This window comes from Hemitrygon akajei, chromosome 18 (genome assembly GCF_048418815.1).
Source record: "Hemitrygon akajei chromosome 18, sHemAka1.3, whole genome shotgun sequence".
Taxonomy (NCBI): Eukaryota; Metazoa; Chordata; class Chondrichthyes; order Myliobatiformes; family Dasyatidae; genus Hemitrygon; species Hemitrygon akajei.
The window spans coordinates 14,889,701-14,912,015 of record NC_133141.1 but is presented as its reverse complement, the minus strand read 5'-3'; the positions used below and the strand labels follow the sequence as shown (position 1 = coordinate 14,912,015).

Genomic DNA, 22,315 nt, shown 5'->3' with positions numbered 1-22,315 from the left:
TGATACATTTCTTTCACTCTCATTCAGGAATGGAGCAGCATCTTGCACCAAATGTTGATTCCCCAACAGACATTCAAAAGCTTTAATGGAATTTATTAATTTGTAGACATTTCCACTTTGAGGGAGCAGACCTGAAATGCTCATTTAAGTCTCTGACCAACTGGTAGGTAGCATTTTCATCATTTCCTTACATATAAACTGACAAAAAACAATGATGAACATAGCTATATTAAGAAACTAGGATATTAGAATGATGTACTATGCCTACATTATAAAGTGAAATAATGAATAAACATATTAATCACTTAAAATTTAACATTAATGACTCAACAGTTTCTGCTGTGGAAAGTTTAACACAAGCTTTATTCTTATACAGTTAAAATTTGATTTCCACTCAACTTCTGCTCTCAACATTAAAATTTACAAAATTTTCAGTGTCTAACCCCCTCCCCATTTTGAGGTTTTCATTCTTTCCATTACAAGGCATCCAAATGAAGTATAAACGAAGGAAACAACAAAGTGCTGGATGCCACAGAACAGTGGGAAGCAGGCAAACTCCAAATGCTCATTTAAATCTAACAAGGCAGAAGTTGCCAAATGGGAATTGGCGGGCTTAAGCAATGGATGAGCAGTATTAAACCAAGGGTACTGGTGCCGATTTTATTGGATGGTTTTAGAGTACTACCTGAGCTTTGCTGGGACATCTTAACCACATACCTATATCTCCATGACCAAGGTAATAAAAGGGAAATTAAGAAACTACAAGAAAGAGAAAATACTTGCATCGAATCTCCCCAAAACAAAAATACATGCAACAAATTTGTTCATGTCTTGGGCACAGCTTTATACCCAATGCAATCTCATTTGGGTGCGATTTTTTAATGTGTTATTTCTTTTCCTCCACACCCCAACTTCAAATGTTTATTTGACTCACTACAACGCAAATACAGTTAGATTTATTGCATATTGTCTCTTCCTCCAGGAAAATAATCTTCACAGCAAGGCAAGGATAGACATTTTGGAAATTTTATTTTGATTAAGTAAGCTACCAAGCTATTAGCTCTTCAGGCTTCTAACAACATGAGCCAAGAGAGAATTGTGCATTCATTACATAATTCAAATGGAAACTAAAAGTTGAACTTAAAGCCATTTATGAATTGGCAAAAATAGACCGGGAAATTAGATGAGTTTAGCCAGCTGGTTTTAAAATAGTGAACATTTAAAGAAACATTTTATAATTATCAATGATTTAACATTCCATTGGGAAAGATGATTCAATCATGGCTGAAGTGGCTAATTATGATGTTGGATGAAAATGCTTTTGCTGCTAAGCCTGAGGATTCAAAAAAAAAGCAACAGATGAACAAGTGACAAATTGGAAGATAGAATATGATAGCATCTCTCACCACCTTAAGAATACTCAGAATGCTCATCCCTACCGAATCACTTTAAATGGAGTCACCACTGTAAACAATAGAACAATGTTCATTATCTGCTCCAATACTTTGAAAATTATCATCATGGTAATTTCAGTGCTTCTTCCACTTACAGATTTTAAAAATAGGAAGAGTCAATATAAATGCAGGAAAGAGAACTTCATTGTGTTACTTTTTATCTCAAGCATTAATTGCCCTACTCTCAATTCAGATTATTTTTGGGCAAGGTTTTTCAAATGGAAGTAAGACAAATTAAGCAGAGATAAAAGTAACAAAGAATTATGCTCGTTAAATTCTGAAGCACAATTAATGTGGTGCTGAATTAAAAAGTAGACCATATGTAATTAATGCCATCATGGCAAGAGATGTAAGATGGTGCAGGAACCATGCTTTAATAGAGCAGATGCATGGAGGCACTGAATTTGGATAGCTTGATTCACAATGTTAGAATGCCCCATAGCATTTCACAATGAATGAATTTTTTCAAAAAATAAAGCACACAATCAGTGTAAATCAACCTCCCAGAAAACAATGTGATAATTATTGGTCAATTTAAAGAAATGATACTGATGGAGGGATGAATGCCTCTCTTTAATGAGTTTGACAGAACTTTGACATTCACCCAAGGAGAGCAGTTGGGTTGGTTTATCTTTATGTTCAAATAACATGAAGTCAACACTGAACTAAAGTGTCTTTGCAAATTTAATACCAGCTTCTAGAATGGGACATAATCCCACAATTTTCAACAGAGACAAGAGTATTACCAAGATGTGCTGACACCTGGACTAAATTACTGGTCTGCTGCAACTGTGCACAATTCTCATGTTATGGATTCAGAAACAGTTTCTAATCATTATGTTTTGATTGTAACTTTCACTCGACTCCAAGCATTATTGAGGACACCTCGTAAATTCCAGATGGGTGCAACAGTATCTGGCTGCACATTGTAATGGTTATCCACAGCCTTGCAAATGATCTCAAGGTTTTTCTGGTCTTTTGGCAGAGGCACAGTGAGTTGCCATAATTTCCAGGCCCAAGCTTGCCCTTCATTTGGCTTCACACCATTCAAGTCGGCCACATGCCATGTCTGTCCACCATCCAGTGAGATGTCCACCCGGATCACTTCTTGGCCACCTCCACTCCATGCGTAGCCTTTCACTGTGATCTCATCCATGTCTGAACTGAGATGCTCACCATTGGAAGGTGATGTGATGACAGACTGGATGGGTAATTCTTGAATTGCTGGAGCAGAACTGAAATCAACATTGTCCCAGTCCACGGAAGGAGAAAATCCTTTATAGTCATTCACTTGCCAATGGCTCTTGCTTTCTTCTTTACTTACTATAATCTTGCTCAACCACTTCACATTACGTGCTCCTACCACTCCTGGAACAATAACACGTAGTGGAAAGCCATGATCCCTGGATAAAGCTTCATCATTCATTTCGTAGGCAAGAAGCACATCACCATCTTTGTTGAGTGCTTTATGAATAGGAATAGAGGCCCCATAGGGTGACCCAGTCACATCCTTATCAAGTCCCTCAAACTGGACATGTTTAGCATCTGTGTTCTCTGGGAGCCCTGCATACTTAAGGACATCAGAAAGTTTAGCTCCAGCCCATTTTGCATTACCAATAGCTGCTGACCCCCAATTTAGTCCCTTCACTTGATGCACCACATTCATTTCAGAGCGCCGATTGCCAGCACATTGCAATGCGGCAGTTATTGTGTGCTTTGGGAACTTGGTTTGAATGTCATGGAGAGTCAATTGAATGGATTTCATTCCCTCTCCCTCAATCTTTAAACTGAAATTTTTTGGATCAACCTCTGGAACAGGCAGGTGGTTTCGTACAAAGAAGATTTCAGTTGGAGTAACATAATTTTCAGATAGAAGCTCTAATGGTGGTTCTGCATTAAATGGCTTTAAACTATTCGCCTTTAAAACTGGGTGTCTCAATGGCTCTTTCCCGTAAGGATCAGCTACATCAATAGTCACCTGTGCATCTTCAGGGCTCAATTCCCCAATTTTGTACTCTTCAAGAATCTGGTAAACATGTTCTTGTTTATGGACAGCATATATAGACCAAAATGGTTCAAGGGCACCTCCAGCAGCAAGCAAAATCTTATCACCCCCAGGATGCATTTCCACAAAATTTGTTATATCGTACACTTCAGATTTGTAGGTTACCCATATTCCACTTTCCATAGTTTTATGCTTGGCCACATCTTGCCTGGTATAAATTGGATAAGATGTTTGAGCCTTATTGTTAAGTGATAATTCTGGTTTCAGCTCTGCTTCCTGTAATGAAAAGACAAAATAAAAGTAATTTATCTCTCATGAGTAAAATACTAAAACTCATACTCTTAGCCCAGTATGGCAATTGGAACAATGTAATAGATCTCAGCACTTAGATGTGGGTGGGAAAAGGGAAAAGTCAGCAGGTCCCCTGCTCGATTGGCTCCAGACACCAACTTCTAAAGTCCATCTGGGGCAAGTTCAGCTTTGTCCTCAACCACAATCATCACCGCTATGTATTAATCTTCCAAGCCCACCCAAAAATAATGGGCAATTAATCATGGAATGAGATTATTACTATTTTCACAGAAAAATGTATCCTCATAAGTGTGCATTTTCAGCAAAAAAAAGAAAAATCAGGTTGGAGTTGGCAGAAGCAGAGACAAGATTGAACACTCAATATCTTTAGCATGGAATACAGTATATAATCCTCTTTAAAAATATTGCCAAGACAGGGCATAATTTAAGGTGACTGGAAGAAACTATAGGGGATGTCAGAGGTAAGAGAGTGGTGGGTGTGTGAAATGTCCTGCCAGGGTAGTGGTTGAGGCAGATAATTTGGGACATTTTAGAAACTCTTAGATAGGTGCATGAATGATAAAAAAAAATGAAAGGCCATGTAGGAAGGGTTAGATTGAACTTGTTAAAAGGCAGGCACAGGCTGAAGTGTCTGTACTGTGCTGTAGTGTTCCACGTTCTATGAATATTGTGAACTGGTGACACAGTTATTCATGGTGCAGAATTAAGAGGCAGCACTGATTAATAACGAAAAGATAATAGATACAACACAAACAAAAACGTCAACTATTGTTTCAATAGTCGGGGAATGAGAGGTGACCTGATAAAAGAGTATGACATGATGAGAGGCATTGATCATGTGGATTGTCAGAGGCTTTATCCCAGGGCTGAAATGGTTAACACGAGAGGACACAGTTTTAAGGTGCTTGGAAGTAGGTACAAGGGGATGTCAGAGGTAAGTTTTTCCACACAGAGAGTAGTGGGTGCGTGGAATGCCTGTCAGCGGTGGTGGTAGAGGTGGATACAATAAGGTTTTTAAAGAGACTCTCAGATAGGTACATGGAGTTTAGAAAAATAGAGGGCTATGTGGTTGGGAAATTCTAGGCAGTCTCTAGGTTACATGGTCGGCACAACATTGTGGGCTGAAGGGCCTGTACCATGCTATAGATTTCTATGTTTCTAAATATACAAGTGAACCAAACAGGTTAGTAAAGTGATAATATATTTTTCTACACACCTGTTTTCCATACAAGCCATAAGCTAGCATGGAACCTGTACCGGCCAGGACCCCCAGAACCATGTATCTCCATCGTACATTAAGGAACTGAGAGCTTGCACTTTTGTCCTGGTTAGCAGCAGTTTTCTTCCATCGTACTGAGCTGCACACTGAGCATGCTTGTGGGAGGATTCCAGTAGTGTCTATCCATACTCTAAAAAGGAAGCATGAAGTAATACAGGTTGAGTACCCCTTATCCAAAATCCAAATGGGAAACTTCACAAGGCACTGGAGAGGTTCCCAGCTGATGCACAAGTCTCTGCACACCACAGCCAGTTCTGAGAAGTGACTTCACATATGTAATGAACACAAATTAATGAAAAGTTGAAAAGCGCTGTATAAAGTGAAAAATAAAGATCTCGATTGTGTACTGAAAGAGTGGATTTGTCAGTGTAGGAGTGAAAATAGGCCGCTTATCAGTATGCTGATCTAGAAGCAAGCAAAATCTATCACGACTAACTGAAAATTGAAGGTAATTGTTTCATGCACAAAATTATTTAAAATATATAAAATTTCATTCCCTCCCATCGTAGTTGCTGTGGAATAGGCAGCTGTTTGAAATTGATAGTGGATATGAAGCCAATTGCAGTGCTGGAACCCGGTAATAGACATGGTTGGGGATGGCGTAGACCTATAGTCTGTGGAGGACCCTGCTCCATTATGTCAGACTGTGCTCTGACTGTGGACTCTGAGTTCACTCTGTGAGCTTCAGACCAGCCATACGTAAGCTATATATGTACTGTAAATGGGGTTTTGTGTTTAGACTTGGGTCAAATCCTCAAAGCATCTCATTGTATAGATGCAAATATTCCAAAATCCAAAACAATTCAGATAACTGACACTCAACCTGTACATACCTACAGAGCACACATTCCAAAACAAATTTTCATTACAATACATTACTTCCAAACTCTTCTGGATCCAGTCTGTGGGACATTCTTAATTGAACTACAGGTTCCTGCCTCCACACGAATTACCATGAGGACTGGCATTCATTAGCATGAAGAAACCAAACAGACAATTATAGAAAAAAAACTAAGATTATAAACTTGTTGTTTTTCCTAACATTTTAAGCACGTGCGTGTCAAATCTTGTACTGCCGATAAACTGTAAACTGTTGTACAAATTGTCTCCATTATTTGTCTGTTTATAACACTGCAATAACTCACACTCAAGTTAGAGTTCTTGTTACAATTGTAGGTTTCTTTTAAAATACACTGAACAATTAAATACTGTTGGGAAAATTTCAGAGGACAATGCTATGCGATAAGTTTTGAGGAGGTCATGTTGCAGTTATAGGAGACGATAAAAATGCACTGATGAACTTTTCAAATTACTGTACATTTGGGTTTAGAAAACTGTATCAATCACCTCTGTTGGTGGCACTGTTGTTCTTGAAACTGCTGCTTGGAACAAAACATGCAAAACCATGCAGGCCTGTAAGACAAACTGATTTATAACTAGAAACTAGCACATTCAGAAGCATTTCATGACAGTGGCAAATATTCTTCATGCTCTCTTCAGTTTTTGAACAGGTCATGTGGAATTCGTGGCAAGCCAAGAGTTAAGATAATGTCCAGGCAAGGATAGTTTACATAGTGTGCACTCACCCCAGGCAAGAGTTGTCTTTCAAGAGCATAGTAGCTTCCCGTTATAAGGGCATTCTCAGGAGCCATTTGGCATACCAAGACAAGATGCAAACGAAGGATTCTAGGGTGACATTTACTGTTGGATAGTTACTTTAATCTTGAATTGGTCTTTAACGTGTAGATTATATTGGCTATTAACACCAGTATTACTGTAATGTGGTTTGTAAATGTTCAAATTCCTTAATTGCATGATCAATTATCAAATTACCAATTAGTCACTAACTGTATCCAACTAGTCAATTTCAGTATAAAAATGGTATTTTTTTGTTCAAACTTCAGAACAGTTTGGTGACAGGTGATGCTATTTACTTGTAACATGTAAATAAAGTGTGATTGAGGAACAAGTGCAAGCTTTCAAAGTCCAGTTCATTGGTGACGACAGGCAGCCACTCTATTCCTCTTCCAATGCTTCTTTACTCTCAACCAGCTCAGTGGGATTGCTCTTGGTTGCAATTTAAATCAAGCATAAAGATTTTCCAACCAACGAGTTCTCATTTCATTCTCTGTTATCTTTAGTCTTATTCTCATTTTTTTCTATTTTTGCCTTGAGTGATATAACGTGCAGACAGAAAATTCAGCTTTCAACAATATTTCTTCGTTGTAAAGGGTCACATATTCAGATTCTACCTATCTAGGGACATGCATTATCAATATTTGGAAGACACAGGCAGAGAGTGCTTGAGAGAGTGCTAAGAGACCTTCTTAATAAACCACTTTATTTGTACCAGTTTGATATCACTGAGCAGCAAGTGCAGCTATTTCAGTCAACTGTGTTGAGGGACTGGTGTAATACATAAACCAGAATGGTGAGAGAGATCATAAACACGAGAAAATCTGCAGAAGCTGGAAATTCAAAGTAACACACAAAATGCTGGAGGAACTCACCAGGCCAGGCAGCATCTATGGAAATGAATAGTCAGGCCAAGACTCATCTTCAGGACTGGAAAGAAAGGGGAAAGATGCCCGAATTAAAAGGTGGTGGGGGGGGAAGAGAAGGAGGATAGCTAGAAGATAATAGGTGGCCAGGTGGGTAGGAAAGGTAAAGGCGTGGGGAATAGAAGAGGGGAGGGGGAGAGGGAGGGAATTTATATATTTTTTTAAACCAGAAGGAGAAATTGATATTCATGCCATCAGGTTGGAGGGTACCCAGACAGAATACAAGATGTTGCCCCTCCAACCCTGAGGGTGGCCTCGTCATTGCACAAGAGGCGACCATGGACCACATGTCGGAACAGGAATGGGAGTCAGAGTTAGAATGTTTGGCAATCAAGAAGTTCCACTTTTGGTGGTTAGAGCAAAGGTGCTAGACAAAACCACATTGGGAGCACCAGACACAATAGACAACGCCAGCAGATTCACAGGGTGAAGTGTTATCTCACCTGGAAGGACTGTTTGGGTCCCTGAATGGAGGTGAGGGAGGAGGTGAATGGGCAGGGCAGGCGTAGCACTTTGGCCCCTTGCAGGGACAAGTGCTGGGAGGGACAAATGGACAAGTGAATCACGGAGGGAGCAATTGTTGTGGAAAGCAGAGAGAGGAGGGAGGTAAAGATATGCTTGGAGATGGTGAAAATTGCAGAGAATGATGTGTTGAATGCAAGGCTCATGGGGTGGTAGGTAAGGACAAGGAGAACTCTATCATTAAGGCGGCAGGAAGTTGGGGTGAACAAAGATGTTCAGGAAATGGAGGAGATGCAGGTGAGGGCAGCATCAGTGGCAGAGGAAGAGAAACTCCATTCTTTGAAAGAGGAGGAAAGAAAAGCCGCATCCTGTTTTTTTCCTTTTAATACAAAATGATATTTATGAAGTAACATGGAGGAACAGGTGGTCAGGCAGCATCTATGGGGAGAAATGAACAGTTGACTTTTTGGGCTGAGATCCTTCATCAGGACTAGAACAAAAGTGGGTAGAATCCAGAATAAAAGGGTGGGGGAGGGGGAAGGAGCATGAGCTGGTAGGTGATGGAGGAATCCAGGTGAGAGGAGAAAGGCAGGAGAATGGGGAAAATGGGAATGATGTGAGAAGCTGAGAGGTGATAGGACGGAGAGGCAAAAGGCTTCAGAAGAAGGAATCTGATAGGATGGAATAAAGAGAAGGTGGTGTGAGTGTGGGACAAGTCAAGAGGGCAGGGGAGTGGAAAGAGGACCGATAAAGGTGCCACAGGTGGTGGTGGCAGTGTTGGGGGGGGGGGGAATTGACAGAAAGGAATGGTTGCCAGAAGTTAGAGAAATTGATGTTGATATTCTCAGGTTAAAGACTACTAAGACAGAATATGAGGTGTTGCTCCTCCAGTCTGCATCTGGTTTCAACTTGGCAGTAGAAGAGGTGTGGACAGACACATCAGGGGAAGAATGGTAAATGGAATTAAGATGGGTGGCCATCAGGAGATCCCGACTGTTGTGGCAGATGGAGTGAAGGTGCTTGAAGAAATAATCCCCCAACCTGTGTTAGGTCTCACACCGATGTAGAGAGGCCACACTAGAGCACCAGATGCAATAAATGACACTGATGGATTCACATGAAAAGTGCTGCCTCACCTGAAAGGCCTACTTAGGGCCCAGAATAGTAGTGAGGGAAGAAGTATAGGGGCAGGTATAACACTTCATCCAGCTGCAGGGATAAATACCAGGGTGGGGACAGATGAGCAGACAAGGGAGTTGTGGAGAGAGAGATTCCTGCAAAAAGCAGAGTGGGGAACAGAAGATGTGCCTGGTGGTAGTATCCTAGATGTTGCAGAGAATGAATTGTCTCCATGAATAAAGCTTTAGGTTTTTATAATCCATACTACTTTTATCTATGCAACTTTCCCCCCCCAATTAAATTGAATCAACTGAAATGGTAAAATTAAAATTGACATTTTCTGAATTAAAATGGCCTTGGTTTCATAACATAATAACTACAGTTGCATATTCCAAGTGTCTGTGTCTATCATCCAGTTGCATTCACATCTATGGTGATGAAGTGCTTTGAGAGATTGGTTATGCCTAGAATTAACCCCTGCCTCAGCTGGACCCACTGCAATTTGCCTCTCACCAGAATAGGTCTACGGCGGATGCAATCTCAATGGCTCTCCCCTTGGCCGTGGATCACCTGGACAATACAAATGCCTATGTCAGGATGCTGTTTATTGACTGCAGATCAACTTTTAACATCATCATTCCTACAGTTCTGACTGAAAAGCTCCAAAGCCTGGGGCTCTGTATCACTTTCTGCAACTGGATCTTCAATTCCTACCACAGAACATTACAGGGCTGTGCCGAACCATTTTTCTGCCTAGTCCCACTGACCTGCACCTGGACCATATCCCTCCATACACCTCTCATCCATGTACCTGTCCAAGTTTTTCTTAAATGTTAAAAGTGAGCCCACATTTACAACTTCATCTGGCAGCTCATTCCACACTCCCACCACTCTCTGTGTGAAGAAGCCCCCCCCCCCAATGTTCCCTTTAAACTTTTCCCCCTTCACCCTTAACCCATGTCCTCTGGTTTTTTTCTCCCCTAGCCTCAGTGGAAAAAGCCTGCTTGCATTCACTCTATCTATACCCACCATGATTTTATCTATCAAGTCTCTCCTCATTCTTCTACGCTCCAGGGAATAAAGTCTTAACCTATTCAACCTTTCTCTGTAACTCAGTTTCTCAAGTCCCGGCAACATCCTTGTAAACCTTCTCTGCACTCTTTCAACCTTATTAATATCCTTCCTGTAATTCGGTGACCAAAACTGCACACAATACTCCAAATTCGGCCTCACCAATGCCTTATACAACCTCACCATAACATTCCAACTCTTATACTCAATACTTTGATTTATAAAGGCCAATGTACCAAAAGCTCTCTTTACAACCCTATCTACCTGTGACGCCGCTTTTAGGGAATTATGTATCTGTACTCCCAGATCCCTCTATTCTACTGCACTCCTCAGTGTCCTACCATTTACCTTGTATGTTCTACCTTGGTTTGTCCTTCCAAAATGCAATACCTGGAAGACCGCAATGTTGTATGGATCGGAAATAACATCTGCACCTCACTGACAATTAACATTGGCGCACCTCAGGGATGTGTGCTTAACCCATTGCCCTACCACACAGTCTACACCCATGACTGTGTGGTAGGCACAGCTCAAATGCCATCTATAAATTTGCTGATGATTGTTGGCAGAATTTCAGATGGTGACAAGAGGGCATACAGGAGCTAGATAAACCAGCTAGTTGAGTAGTGTTGCAGGAACAACCTTGCACTCAATGTCATGAAGACCAAAGAACTGACTGTGGACTTCAGAAACGGTAAGATGAGGGAATACACACCAGTCCTCAGAGGGATCAGAGGTGGAGAGAGTGAGCAATTTCAAGTTCCTGGGTGTCAATATCTCCAAGGACCTAACCTGGACCCAACATGTCGATGCAGCTATAAAGAAGGCAAGGCGGTGGCTATATTTTGTTAGGAGTTTGAAGAGATTTGGCATGTCACCAAAAACACTCGCAATTTTCTACAGATGTACTGTCGACAGCATTCTAACTGGCTGCATTACTGTCTGGTAAGGGGGGAGGGGTGCTACTGCACAGGATTGAAGCAAGCTCCTGAAAGTTGTCCGGTTAGTCAGCTCCATTATAGGAACTAACCTCCTCCATAGTATCCAGGACATCCTCAAGGAATAGGCCTCAGAAAGGACTTAGGTAAACATGCAGTGTCCTGACGAAGGGTCTCAGCCCGAAACGTTGACAGTGCTTCTCCTTATAGATGCTGCCTGGCCTGCTGTGTTCCACCAGCATTTTGTGTGTGTTGTTTGAATTTCCAGCATCTGCAGATTTCCTTGTGTAAAGCATATACATGTTTTTTCCAAGGTTTTGACAGAGTGAGTGTTGATCCAATGACAAGGAAGTCAAAGACAAATGAAGACCAGGCTCTGCAGCAGAAATGGAGGAACTGAGAGAAGGGGGGTGGCATTTTTGTAAGTGACAGGGTGCGGAGAGGTATAGCCCAGGTAGCTGTGAGAATCATTGGGTTTATAAAATATATCAGTAGATTGTCTCCAGAAATAGAGACAGAAAGATCAAGAAAGGGGAGGGAGGTGTCAGAAATGGACCAGGTAAATTTGAGGGCAGGGTGGAAGTTGGAGGCAAAGTTGATGAAGTCAACAAGCTCAGCATGGATGCAGGAAGCAGCCCCAATGCAGTCGTCAATGAAGCACAGGAAAAGTTGGGAGTGATACTGGTGTAGGCTTGGAACGTATACTGTTCCACGTATCCAAAGAGTCAAGCATAGCTGGGACCAATGCAAGTGCCCATGGTTACAGCTTTAGTTTGGAAGAACTGGGAGGAACCAAAGGAGAAATTATTGAGACCAAGGACCAGTTCCAACAGATGGAGGAGGGTGGAGGAGAACAGGTTAGGTATGTTATCTAGAAAGAAGCAGAGAGCTTCAAAGCCTTCCTGATGGGGGATGGAGGTGTATAGGGATTGGACATCCATGGTGAAAGTGAGACAATTGGGGGCCAGGGAACTTGGTCATTGAAAAGATCCAGAGTGTGTGAAGTGTCATGGATGTAGGTAGGTAGGCGGTACTGAACTGGGGGTGGGGGAGGGGTGGATAAAACAGAGCGGAGGCATGGAGATACAAGTTCAGTGGGGCAGGAACAAGAAGAAACAATAGGTCTACCTGGACAGGCAGGTTTGTGGATCTTGGGTAGGAGGTAGAAACGGGAGGTGTGGATAAGGGAATTATGAGTTTGATGGCAGTGGATGAGATAACCCTACAGTTAATAAGGTCAGTGATGGTCCTGTTTGAGGGGTAAGAAAGAGGAAGTGCCTGAAAGTTGTCACCTGGCCTCAGTAAGGTAGAGGTCAGTCCGCCTGACTACTACAGCACCTCCCTTTTCTGAGAGTTTGGATGGTTAGGATTAGCGCAGAGAAAGTGGAGAGCGATGTGTCCGGAAGGAGTGAGGTGAGAATTGGAGAGAGAAGTGGTAAAGTCAAGATGGTTGATGTCTCATCAGCAGTTAGCAACAAAAAGATCCAGAGCAGGCAGAAGACCACAGCAGAGCATCCAGGAAGATGGGAGAAGGGGTCATTGGTGCCGGATGAGGAGTCCTTGCCAAAGAAGTAGGCATGGAGACAGAGATGGCGGAAGAAGAGCCCAGCATCATGGTGGGAACAGAACTCACTGAGGTGTGGTTGTAGGGGTACAAAGCTGAGTCCCTTACTGAGGATAGAATGTTCTGCCTCAGAGAGGTGAAAACCCAGCATGGATGGGAGCTGGGCTCGGGGGGGGGGGGGGGGGGGTAAAGACAGTTGATAATGTCTGAGGAGAGAGGAAGGTTGTGGTTTTCAGTGAAGGTGGGCTCACTGAAAACCACAACCAGTGAGGGCTCAAGAGGCTGACGGTGGGACCTGAGAGACACAGGATTGCAGAGTGGTGGTGGAGGCACGGGAGACTGGAGTTCCAGCGGCAGTGCATAAAGTCCCGGCCTGGACATGCTGTCGGTAAAGGGACATGCATTCCCTTACACACAATGGGTCATAAGAAGGTTGTGAATAGCTACATCATTGCAGGATTGGAAATGGCTGGCTTAGATAGTGAAAACTATTGTGAACTGCCTAACATCTATACGCAGGAATGTGTACCTGTTTACAAAAGGAACCTTCCTCTGCAGAGAGATCTTCAGGAATGGTCTCATCTGAAGCATATTAATTTGCTGTAAATTGAGTCAGAAATTACACTGCTGATGGGGGTGAATGCGCCCAAGGCATTTGAGCGATTGTAATTGATTCGCAGTGTTAATGATGCAATCAGAACAATGCTAGGTTGGATTATTATGGACCACTGAAAGGAGCCCGTGGTGGTGGAAGAGACCACACTTGGCCAGAGCTGACAGTTAATGGGGCTTCAGTTTTGTGTTCGATGAGGTTTGGAAGAAGCAATTCAAGACAGATTTTCCTGAATGCAGTCAAGGGGAAACAACCTGGTTTGTCAGAAGATCACAATCCAGGATAGATTTCTTACCAAAAGAGGACATTTGTGTAAATGTTGATATTTCATGTCTATTGTGTCTTGGTAACACGTAGTTGTAATTATTCTAGTATAATAAAGTTATAGCATCTAGCAAAAGGTTTAGGACACTAAAAGCCAGAACAAATAGACTGAGGAACAGCTTCTACCCCAGAGCTGTGGCCTCCATCACACCACTCCCACAGAACAATGACTGAAACTGTGAGCACACACAAGGACTCAAATACTTGCACTAACGGCACTTTGTGCATTACTGTGACATTCTGGTGCTGCTGCAACTTATTTTCTGCTACTTATCTACTTAGTACTATTTTTCTATTACTGTCTTGTTTTTATCTACTGCTTTGTTTGATTGCCTGAGAGGAAGCCAAACAGAGTTTCATTGTACCTATGTATAATGACAATAAAGATCATTCAATTCAATAATTAGGGGGCTGGAATGTAGGAGCCATGCATCTATTCTCGATCTGCATTGTATTATGTGTTGTGCCTTTATTATGGCAACTAGTCACATAGGTGGGGGGGGGGGGGCGCAGTAAAAGTGGAAGAAATAAGTCACATCTTTATGCTTTCTTCACTACAGTTTGTCATAGCTGGAGACCAACAGAGGTTGTACCTTTTGTTGACCGCTCAATCACACTTAGCTTGCACTCAGGTACACTTAAGTTTCAATCGCTTCAAGACTGTATGTTTGCTAATTGCTAATAAAGGATCAAATACATATTCTCAACCTTTGGAGCAACCATTATTGGAGTGAGGGTGGGTGAAGTAAGTATAACAAATCCATAGGGTTGCCAGCAGCAGCAATTGTTTTGGTTTTGTCACTACATGCCTTGTTAATGAGAGAGGTCAGAAGAGAACGGCTGGACTGGTTCAAGCTGCTTGAAAGGCGACAGTAACTCAAATAACCATACGTTACATCAGTGGTGTGCAGAACAGCATCTCTAAATGTACAACACACCAGACCTTGAAGTGGATGAGCTACAGTAGCAGAGGACCACACCAGGTTCCACTCCTGTATGGTAAAGTGGCCACTGAGTGTGTAAACATGCAGTGAAACAAGGTTACAAATAGCTCACACACAAAATGCTGGTGGAACACAGCAGGCCAGGCAGCATCTATAGGGAGAAGCGCTGTTGACGTCTCGGCCCGAAACGTCGACAGCGCTTCTCCCTATAGACGCTGCCTGGCCTGCTGTGTTCCACCAGAATTTTGTATGTTGTTGTTGTTGTTTGAATTTCCAGCATCTGCAAATTTCCTCATGTTTGCGCTTTACAAATAGCTCCTCACCTCTAACTGTTAAATGTTATTCCAATCCTCTACAAGCAACCTGTAAATGAAGGCAAGATCCCAAATCTTGATTTCTAGTCAGATTCGCAAACACGAGGAAATCTGCAGGTGCTGGAAATTCAAGCAACACACACAAAATGCTGGTGGAACACAGCAGGCTAGGCAGCATCTATAGGAAGAAGTACAGTCAATGTCTTGGCCCAAAACATCGACTATACTTCTTCCTATAGATGCTGCCTGGCCTGCTGTGTTCCACCAGCATTTTGTATGTGTTGCTTTCTAATCAGATTCTTGAGTTTGCAAATTATTTCACAAGCTGTACATAGCAATTATTCATTCACATACAGTACATAAGTTGGAAAGAGTGATGTTGAGTGGAAAGGAACTTTTAATAGTGAAAGGCAACTTTATATAAAAAAAGCAATTAATTGTTTCCATACAAACCGTTTGCACACAAATTAACCCATTCTTTCATTCCACCCACAATGTCAAAGTGCAAAAACCAATAATATCAACTAGCTCCTCTAAACTACTTTGTTTCATCAACCACCATTCATGAAATACCTTGTACACAACACACTAAAGCAAGAGGATATTGCCATGTACAACCCAAAAGTATCTCAAAACAGGTATTTTCTATAGCTAATTTAACTGGCAAAAATCATTTGCAGAAAGAAGTAAAAATGAGCTGAACTTTGGCCAAACACGAGGAAATCTGCAGATGCTGGAAATTCAAACAACAACACACACAAAATGCTGGTGGAACACAGCAGGCCAGACAGCATATATAGGGAGAAGCGCTGTCGACGTTTCGGGCCGAGACCCGTCAGGACAGCGCTTCTCCCTATAGATGCTGCCTGGTCTGCTGTGTTCCACCAGCATTTTGTGAACTTTTATAGTCATCTCTTCAGCAGCATACATGCATATCTACATAACCATAAAATTTATTAGCGCAATATCTAATATTTAGTTCTCACCTTTATCACTTTTTTATCCAGATTTTTTTTTATCTCAATGAAGAATGAGCTCCAGAACAGAAATACTGTTCAAGATTAGATAACAAGCAGCAGTAGCCAAGTAATAAATTATAAACACTCGTGTTTGCAAATCACTAAATCTTAATTTGCTATTAAATGCCATTTGAAAAGCAACTCAAAATGACATCTCTGCATTAACTAGACCAGGGGTGTCAAACTCATTTTAGGTCACGGGCAGGATTGAGCAAAATGCAGCTTCATGCGGGCCGGATCAGTCGGACGCGTGCGAACGCAGCTTTCGTTGCCTCCGTTTTTTCAGCCTGCTCTCATGTGTCTAAGTCTGCTATAACTACAAAGTGTTTCACTTTACAAATTCCGTTTCTTATGAAGAAGACTGCTGAGCAAGACTGCTGAATAAACACTAAAAACCCTGAAAACCTGGTACCTGAATAAACTCAGCATTAGCCATATCATACGCCACAGGCGCTTCGATTACTGGGGCCAGCTTTAATAGTAATTAGATATTATCTTGCGGGCCAAAGATAATTCCACCGCCCGCGGGCCTTGAGTTTGACATATATGAACTAGACTATCTTGAAGTAATCAATTCATTCTTGTTACTTAGGTGTATACTGTATATGTATGCTCTAGTAACTAATATTACAAAGTTCAGGGGGAGAAGCAGCATTGTCTACAAAGATCAACAGCAAATAGCTAGACTAGAAGGAAGTGTACATTGGCATTCCCTGTGGGCCTGTACCAGAACTGCTACAGTTTTTCTTAATGTACATTAATGAATCGAACTAGGGTGTACAGTACACAATGGTTCATAGAAATATAGTGGCATGGGTAGATGTGTGGTAGATGAAATTTAATCTAGAAAAGATGTGATATTTCATTTTAGAGGGTGAAAAAAGGGCATGAAGGATCATTAGGGACCCAAGTCACCCCAACCACAAACTGTTCCAGCTGCTACCATCTGGGAAATGGTACCACAGCATAAAAGCCAGGACCGACAGGCTCCAGGACAGCTTCTTCCACCAGGCCATCAGACTGCTTAATTTAGGCTGGTACAATTGTATTTCTATGCTATATTGACTGTCCTGTTGTACATACTATAATATGTTGTATTACAATTATTATAAATTACACATTGCACATTTAGACGGAGACGTAACTTAAAGATTTTTACTCTTGTGTATGTGAAGGATGCAAGTAATAAAGTCAACTTAAATCAACAAAACTCAAAGGTACAATTTTAATAGGGCTACAGGAAAAGTGAGATAACACATTTTCATACAACACGAGACTATTCAGCCCACTGAGTCTGTGACAGCTCTCAGAGCATTCCTACCTATCCTTTACCCCTACTGACTTCCCTGGAACCCACTCTCTCTCACTTTGCCAACTGCACTGTACTGGTGCATGAATTGTTAAGACTGGGCAGGTTGAGAAAGCAGTTTTAGAAACATACAGGATCCTGGGTTTCAAAAACCAAGAACCATTACAGAGCAGGGGAGCAATGATGAAAGACTAGTTTGGTGATACCGGGATACCATGTCCAGTCTGGATATCTGATTTTAGGAGTAATTTCAGGTACGAGGTACTTCATGCAAAGTAGCAGCATGGCAGCAGGAGCAGACTATCCAAATTACATAAGTAGTGCAGAGGAAGATATTGTTCACCTTGGCACAGAGAAGGTTGAGAGGCATTTCATAGAGGAGGTATCTAAAACCATTAAAGTATAGACAGAAGCTGTTTCCATTGGAAGGGCGAAGAACCAGAGAATATAGAATGAACATGATTAGCAAAAGAAACAAAACTGACCAGGGTTTAAAACAAAATGGAGTGGCTAAATCTGGAAAGCTGGGCTAGCTGAATCAGATGCAAAGTTGTTCATGATACTTGAAAGAGAACCAGATAACGAAAAAAAAATGTAGCTGTGGGGAAGGGAACAGGGGACTAGGACCATCTGGATCACAGGCATAGCACTGGCACAAACTCTGATTTCATAATGACACAGCATGAAACCATTCAGTTCATCAGGTCTATGTCTGTTCCCAGGACAATTATATTTATCCTATTCCCCCTTTCTATAATTCCCTGTACCCTGCAAGGTATTCCATCTCACAGATGTCCATAAACTTTACTTTGATTCTTTTTGCTGTTAATTGGCAGTAAGAGGCAATTTCAGAATCAAGTTTATTATCAGTGATGTATATCATGAAATTTGTTGCTGTACAGTAGTACAGTACACTACATAAAAATTACCAGTTTACAATGAGACATATAAAAATAAATATATAGTGCAAAAAGTTAGGAAAATAATGAGGTGGCATTCATGGGTTCATTGACTGTTCAAAAATCTGATTGCAGAAGTGAAGATACTGTTCCTAAAAGTGAGTAAGCATCCTCGGGCTGTAGTACCTCCTTCCCTGATGGCAATAATGAGAAGAGGGCATATCCCAGATGGCCAGGGTCCTTCATGATGGCTTTAGAGCAACCAATTCACCTACCAGCATGTCTCTGGGATAAAAGAGAAACCTATTTAGTATGCTAAAGTGGTTGCTCAGCCATTTGCAAAAATAAGACACTTCTCAAGAAGGGTTCAATTTTGAGTGTATTTGATATTAGTATCTCCCAAAATGTTTCATTTGTTTTGACCACTCTCATCATCATAAGCCCCATTTTAAAGATTTAACCTTCCCACTCCCTTATCAGGGAATTGACAAGAACGCAAATGCAATACTGATCCGATTCTGTGTCCGATCTTACTTTTGATTGAATTAGTCCGAATGAGCCTGGAAGTCGAGGCCTGAAGGCAAAACCTGTGATTGGCAAGTCCTAGGCCAAGGACTGGAATGATGGAGGCAGATTGTCCTAGTGCTGGAGGCCTGTCATTGTGTGTGAGGGGGTGGGTTGGAAAAGGGCTTGTTTTTCTGTTGCACTGTGTGTATCAATGTTGGTGAGGTTAACAAATCTGAATCTGAAATCATGCTAAAGATGCAAAACCATATCTGATAACTCAGTTTAAGATACTTACCTGTGAAGTTCTGAGAAATTTTTTCTTCTTCCTATGTACATATTGACCACATGGTGCTTTTACTTCAGTGAAGGAGAAATACAAAACGGTAGAAGCAACACTACAGTTGTAAAAAGCTCTAGTTAAAATCATCTATAGTTCCACACTCAGTCTTCAGTACCACATGGATAATATTGGCCTCAGAGGGAATGCATCACAGATTCACCCTGAAGCTCAAAGGCATTGATCGTGTGGATAGTCAGAGGCTTTTTCCCAGGGCTGAAATGGCTAGCAAAGAGAGGGCACAGTTTTAAGGTGCTTGGAAGTAGGTACAGAGGAGATGTCAGGGGTAAGTTGTTTTTTTTAAAAAAAACGCAGAGTGGTGAGTGCGTGGAATGGGCTGCCAGTGGAAGCAGATACGATAGGGTCTTTTAAGAGACTCCTGGATACGTACATGGAGCTCAGAAAAATAGAGGGCTATGGGTAAGCCTAGTTAATTTCTAAGGTAAGGACATGTTTGGCACAGCTTTGTGGGCCGAAGGGCCTGTATTGTGCTGTAGGTTTAAAAAAAACTTATTTGAAGAAATTCACTTACTCCTGGAATCTATGCCCCATAACTGCTTAAAGTAGAGAAGGAGCTATCAGGATGGTATTCAGCACACAGAAACACTGTGCAAGTGGTGAAAGGTGTAGACCTCCTCACAACTATCCACCTACTTGCCCCATCAAGATTCTGAGGTTTCCATGTTTGCCTCATTAACCAGTTTAGAACCCATAGAGCCAGAGAAAAAACAGGTAATCTAGTAATGAAAACACAAAATGCTGGCAGAACTCAGCAGGCCAGACAGCATCTATGGGAGGAGGTAGTGACGACGTTTCGGGCCGAAACCCTTCATCATTATTTCCAGCATCTGCAGATTCACTCGTGTAATCTAGTAATGAGATCATCTCGCCAAGAAACTTCCCGTGATTAAACTGGTTAGGTTTATGTTGAAAGGAAACATCTTCACACAAACACCAGTGTATACTGCAAAATTTCTCCAAAGATCGACAGAGCTTGGGGTTGGTGGGGTTCTGAACGAGGGCACAACAGGAGGGTGGTGTCAATTGAAATTTTTAAAACTGGCTTTGACATGTTTTCTTGGACAAAGATATTAAGAGTTCAGGAGATGAGCAGATAAATTGAGTTACATTGATAGTTTGATGGCAAAGCATGCTTGAGGGGCTGAATTTGTTTTTCCCAATCTGTTTTGTAATAAGTGTTCAAAAACATTATTTTTTTTGTATCTAATGATATAGGAGGTGGCACTGAAGTCCATGCCAACTCCCGGAGCAATCCCACCAATTTCATTCCCTAACACATTCAATGACTGAATGGCTTCCATGCTGATCTTGTTATTCCTCTGTGATTCTGTAAATTCTGTTTCTGACCAGTTGATGGCCACATGAAAGATATTCTGTATGAGTAATTCATTACACTCTATAACTTTCACACTCCAAAGCTTATTTAGCAATATGCCTCACAGTGGTACAGTTAGAAATCTAGCAAATATGATGGAAGCATTTGCATTCAGCTTTAATTTTGGCGTTTTAGCTTCTTTTTCTCCTCAATTCTGAACAATCTGCAATAACAGCAATTTCCTGAATTACTTTAGAAAGCACCCAACTAACACTTATAGTGGTATCTGAAGATCCATACTAATACTGCGAATTATGTGTACGATAATCAGTACACATTTTTTTTTTGTACCATATACATTTGAAGAGTGAAGTGTGCAGATAACAATATGATAGATTTCCTTCTAAATCTGACCTATGTCTTGAGCAGCCTTTTGAGCTTCATGACATCAGTTACAAAGTTTAATGCTTTTAGTGGACTCCTAGTTATAGAGCACCCCAGCATAGAATTAAGTTACCTGTCCATCAAGTCTACATCACTACTTTTTCCTCTGAGCTACCAAATTTAATTCTACCTTCCATACTCTGTAATAATCTCACCTCTTAATTAGTAGTAGTTTGAAATACTTGGTGTAGTAATTTGTGGCACAAATTCATACATCCTAACGATCCACAGTTACCTTTCATAAGTCTCAATAAAACTTTTGTTACGACCATAATTTACATCATTGTGACTCTGATACATGGGAACAATCAACTTTTTATGATGCTGGAAATGGATACAATTTAAATCTCCCAGTTCATGAAAATACCCTAACATTTCTTCTCCCTTCATTGCCCTATCACTCATCCACTGTAATATTGCAAAGTATCAACAATGCACCTTCCATTTCTTACATAACCTCCTTAAACTGATCATGCTCAATAATCAGTTGAAGTATACCCCAGCGCACAAAACCATACTTGGTTTACCATATCCAATTGTGTTGTCACCATTATTTTTTTACCGCTCATATCTACAACTCCTCACAATTGGTATTCTTCAGGACCAAAGCTTCAAACTGATAATGTACTTTTAGACAATTGTTTAAACTTACATTCATACAAAGTTTTCACTATTTTGCCATACTCTCATTTATAAACCTTGTAGTGCACAACATCTGGCCAGCAAGATGGGTTTGTCTACCTTACACCAATAGTAGAATGCTCCTTGCCATGGGGCCATCAGAGCAGGTTTAATATCACTGCCATATTTGTGAAATGTGTTGTCTTGTGGCAGCGATACAATGCAATAATACATTAAAAAACTGTTGCAAGAAAAAGTTTGTGAACCCTTGCAATTACCTGATTTTCTGCATTACTTATAAAAGTGGTCTGATTTTCATCCAAGTCACAATAATAGACAAACACAATCTGCTTAAACGAATAACACTCAAACAACTGTACTTCTTGTCAATACCGAGTACACTGTTTAAACAATCACAGTCTAAGTTCAAAAAAGTATGTGAACCTCTGGGGTAATGCCTTCTCAAAAGCTATTTGGAGTCAGGTGTTCCAGTCAATGAGATGAGATTGGAGGTGTGCGTTGTAGAGGTGCTCTGTCCTATATAAAAAGAAAACACATTAAGTCAGGTTACTGACAGAGCCTGCTCTTCACAAGAATGATTTGTTTATGTGCATCATGTCTCAATCAAAACAACTTTCAGAGGACCTTAAAAGAAGAATTGTACAGATGCAGAAGCTGGAAAAGACTACAGAAACATTTTTAAAGACCTGAGCATTCATCGGTCCACAGTAAAAAAAAATTGTCCACAAATGGAGGAAACTCAGCACTGTTGCTACTCTCCCCAAGTGTGGGCATCCTGTAAAGATCACACCAAGAGCACAACGTGCAGTGCTGAAGGAGGCGAAAAAGAACCCAAGGGTAACAGCAAGACCTGCAGAAATCT

General features: G+C 41.2%; 1 protein-coding gene across 12 annotated transcripts in view; it reads right to left on the bottom strand.

Moving 5' to 3' along the window:
* Positions 1–345: 345 nt before the first annotated feature.
* The window catches only part of suox (sulfite oxidase), a 37,209-nt gene continuing 15,239 nt past the window's right edge, over positions 346–22,315 (bottom strand). For 4 of the 12 annotated variants that reach the window (XM_073070925.1, XM_073070921.1, XM_073070920.1 and 1 more), the window contains 2 exons: positions 4,988–5,180; positions 346–3,735 (listed from right to left, as the gene is read on the bottom strand). In XM_073070925.1, the coding sequence (XP_072927026.1) occupies positions 2,290–3,735; positions 4,988–5,180 (1,639 nt within the window). In that variant the 3' untranslated portion in view covers positions 346–2,289. Of the gene's footprint in view, positions 3,736–4,987; positions 5,181–6,397; positions 6,464–7,560; positions 7,616–21,710; positions 21,740–21,876; positions 21,970–22,315 lie in introns of those variants that run through there. The other 8 variants (XM_073070928.1, XM_073070927.1, XM_073070930.1 and 5 more) reach the window with 5 other exon arrangements.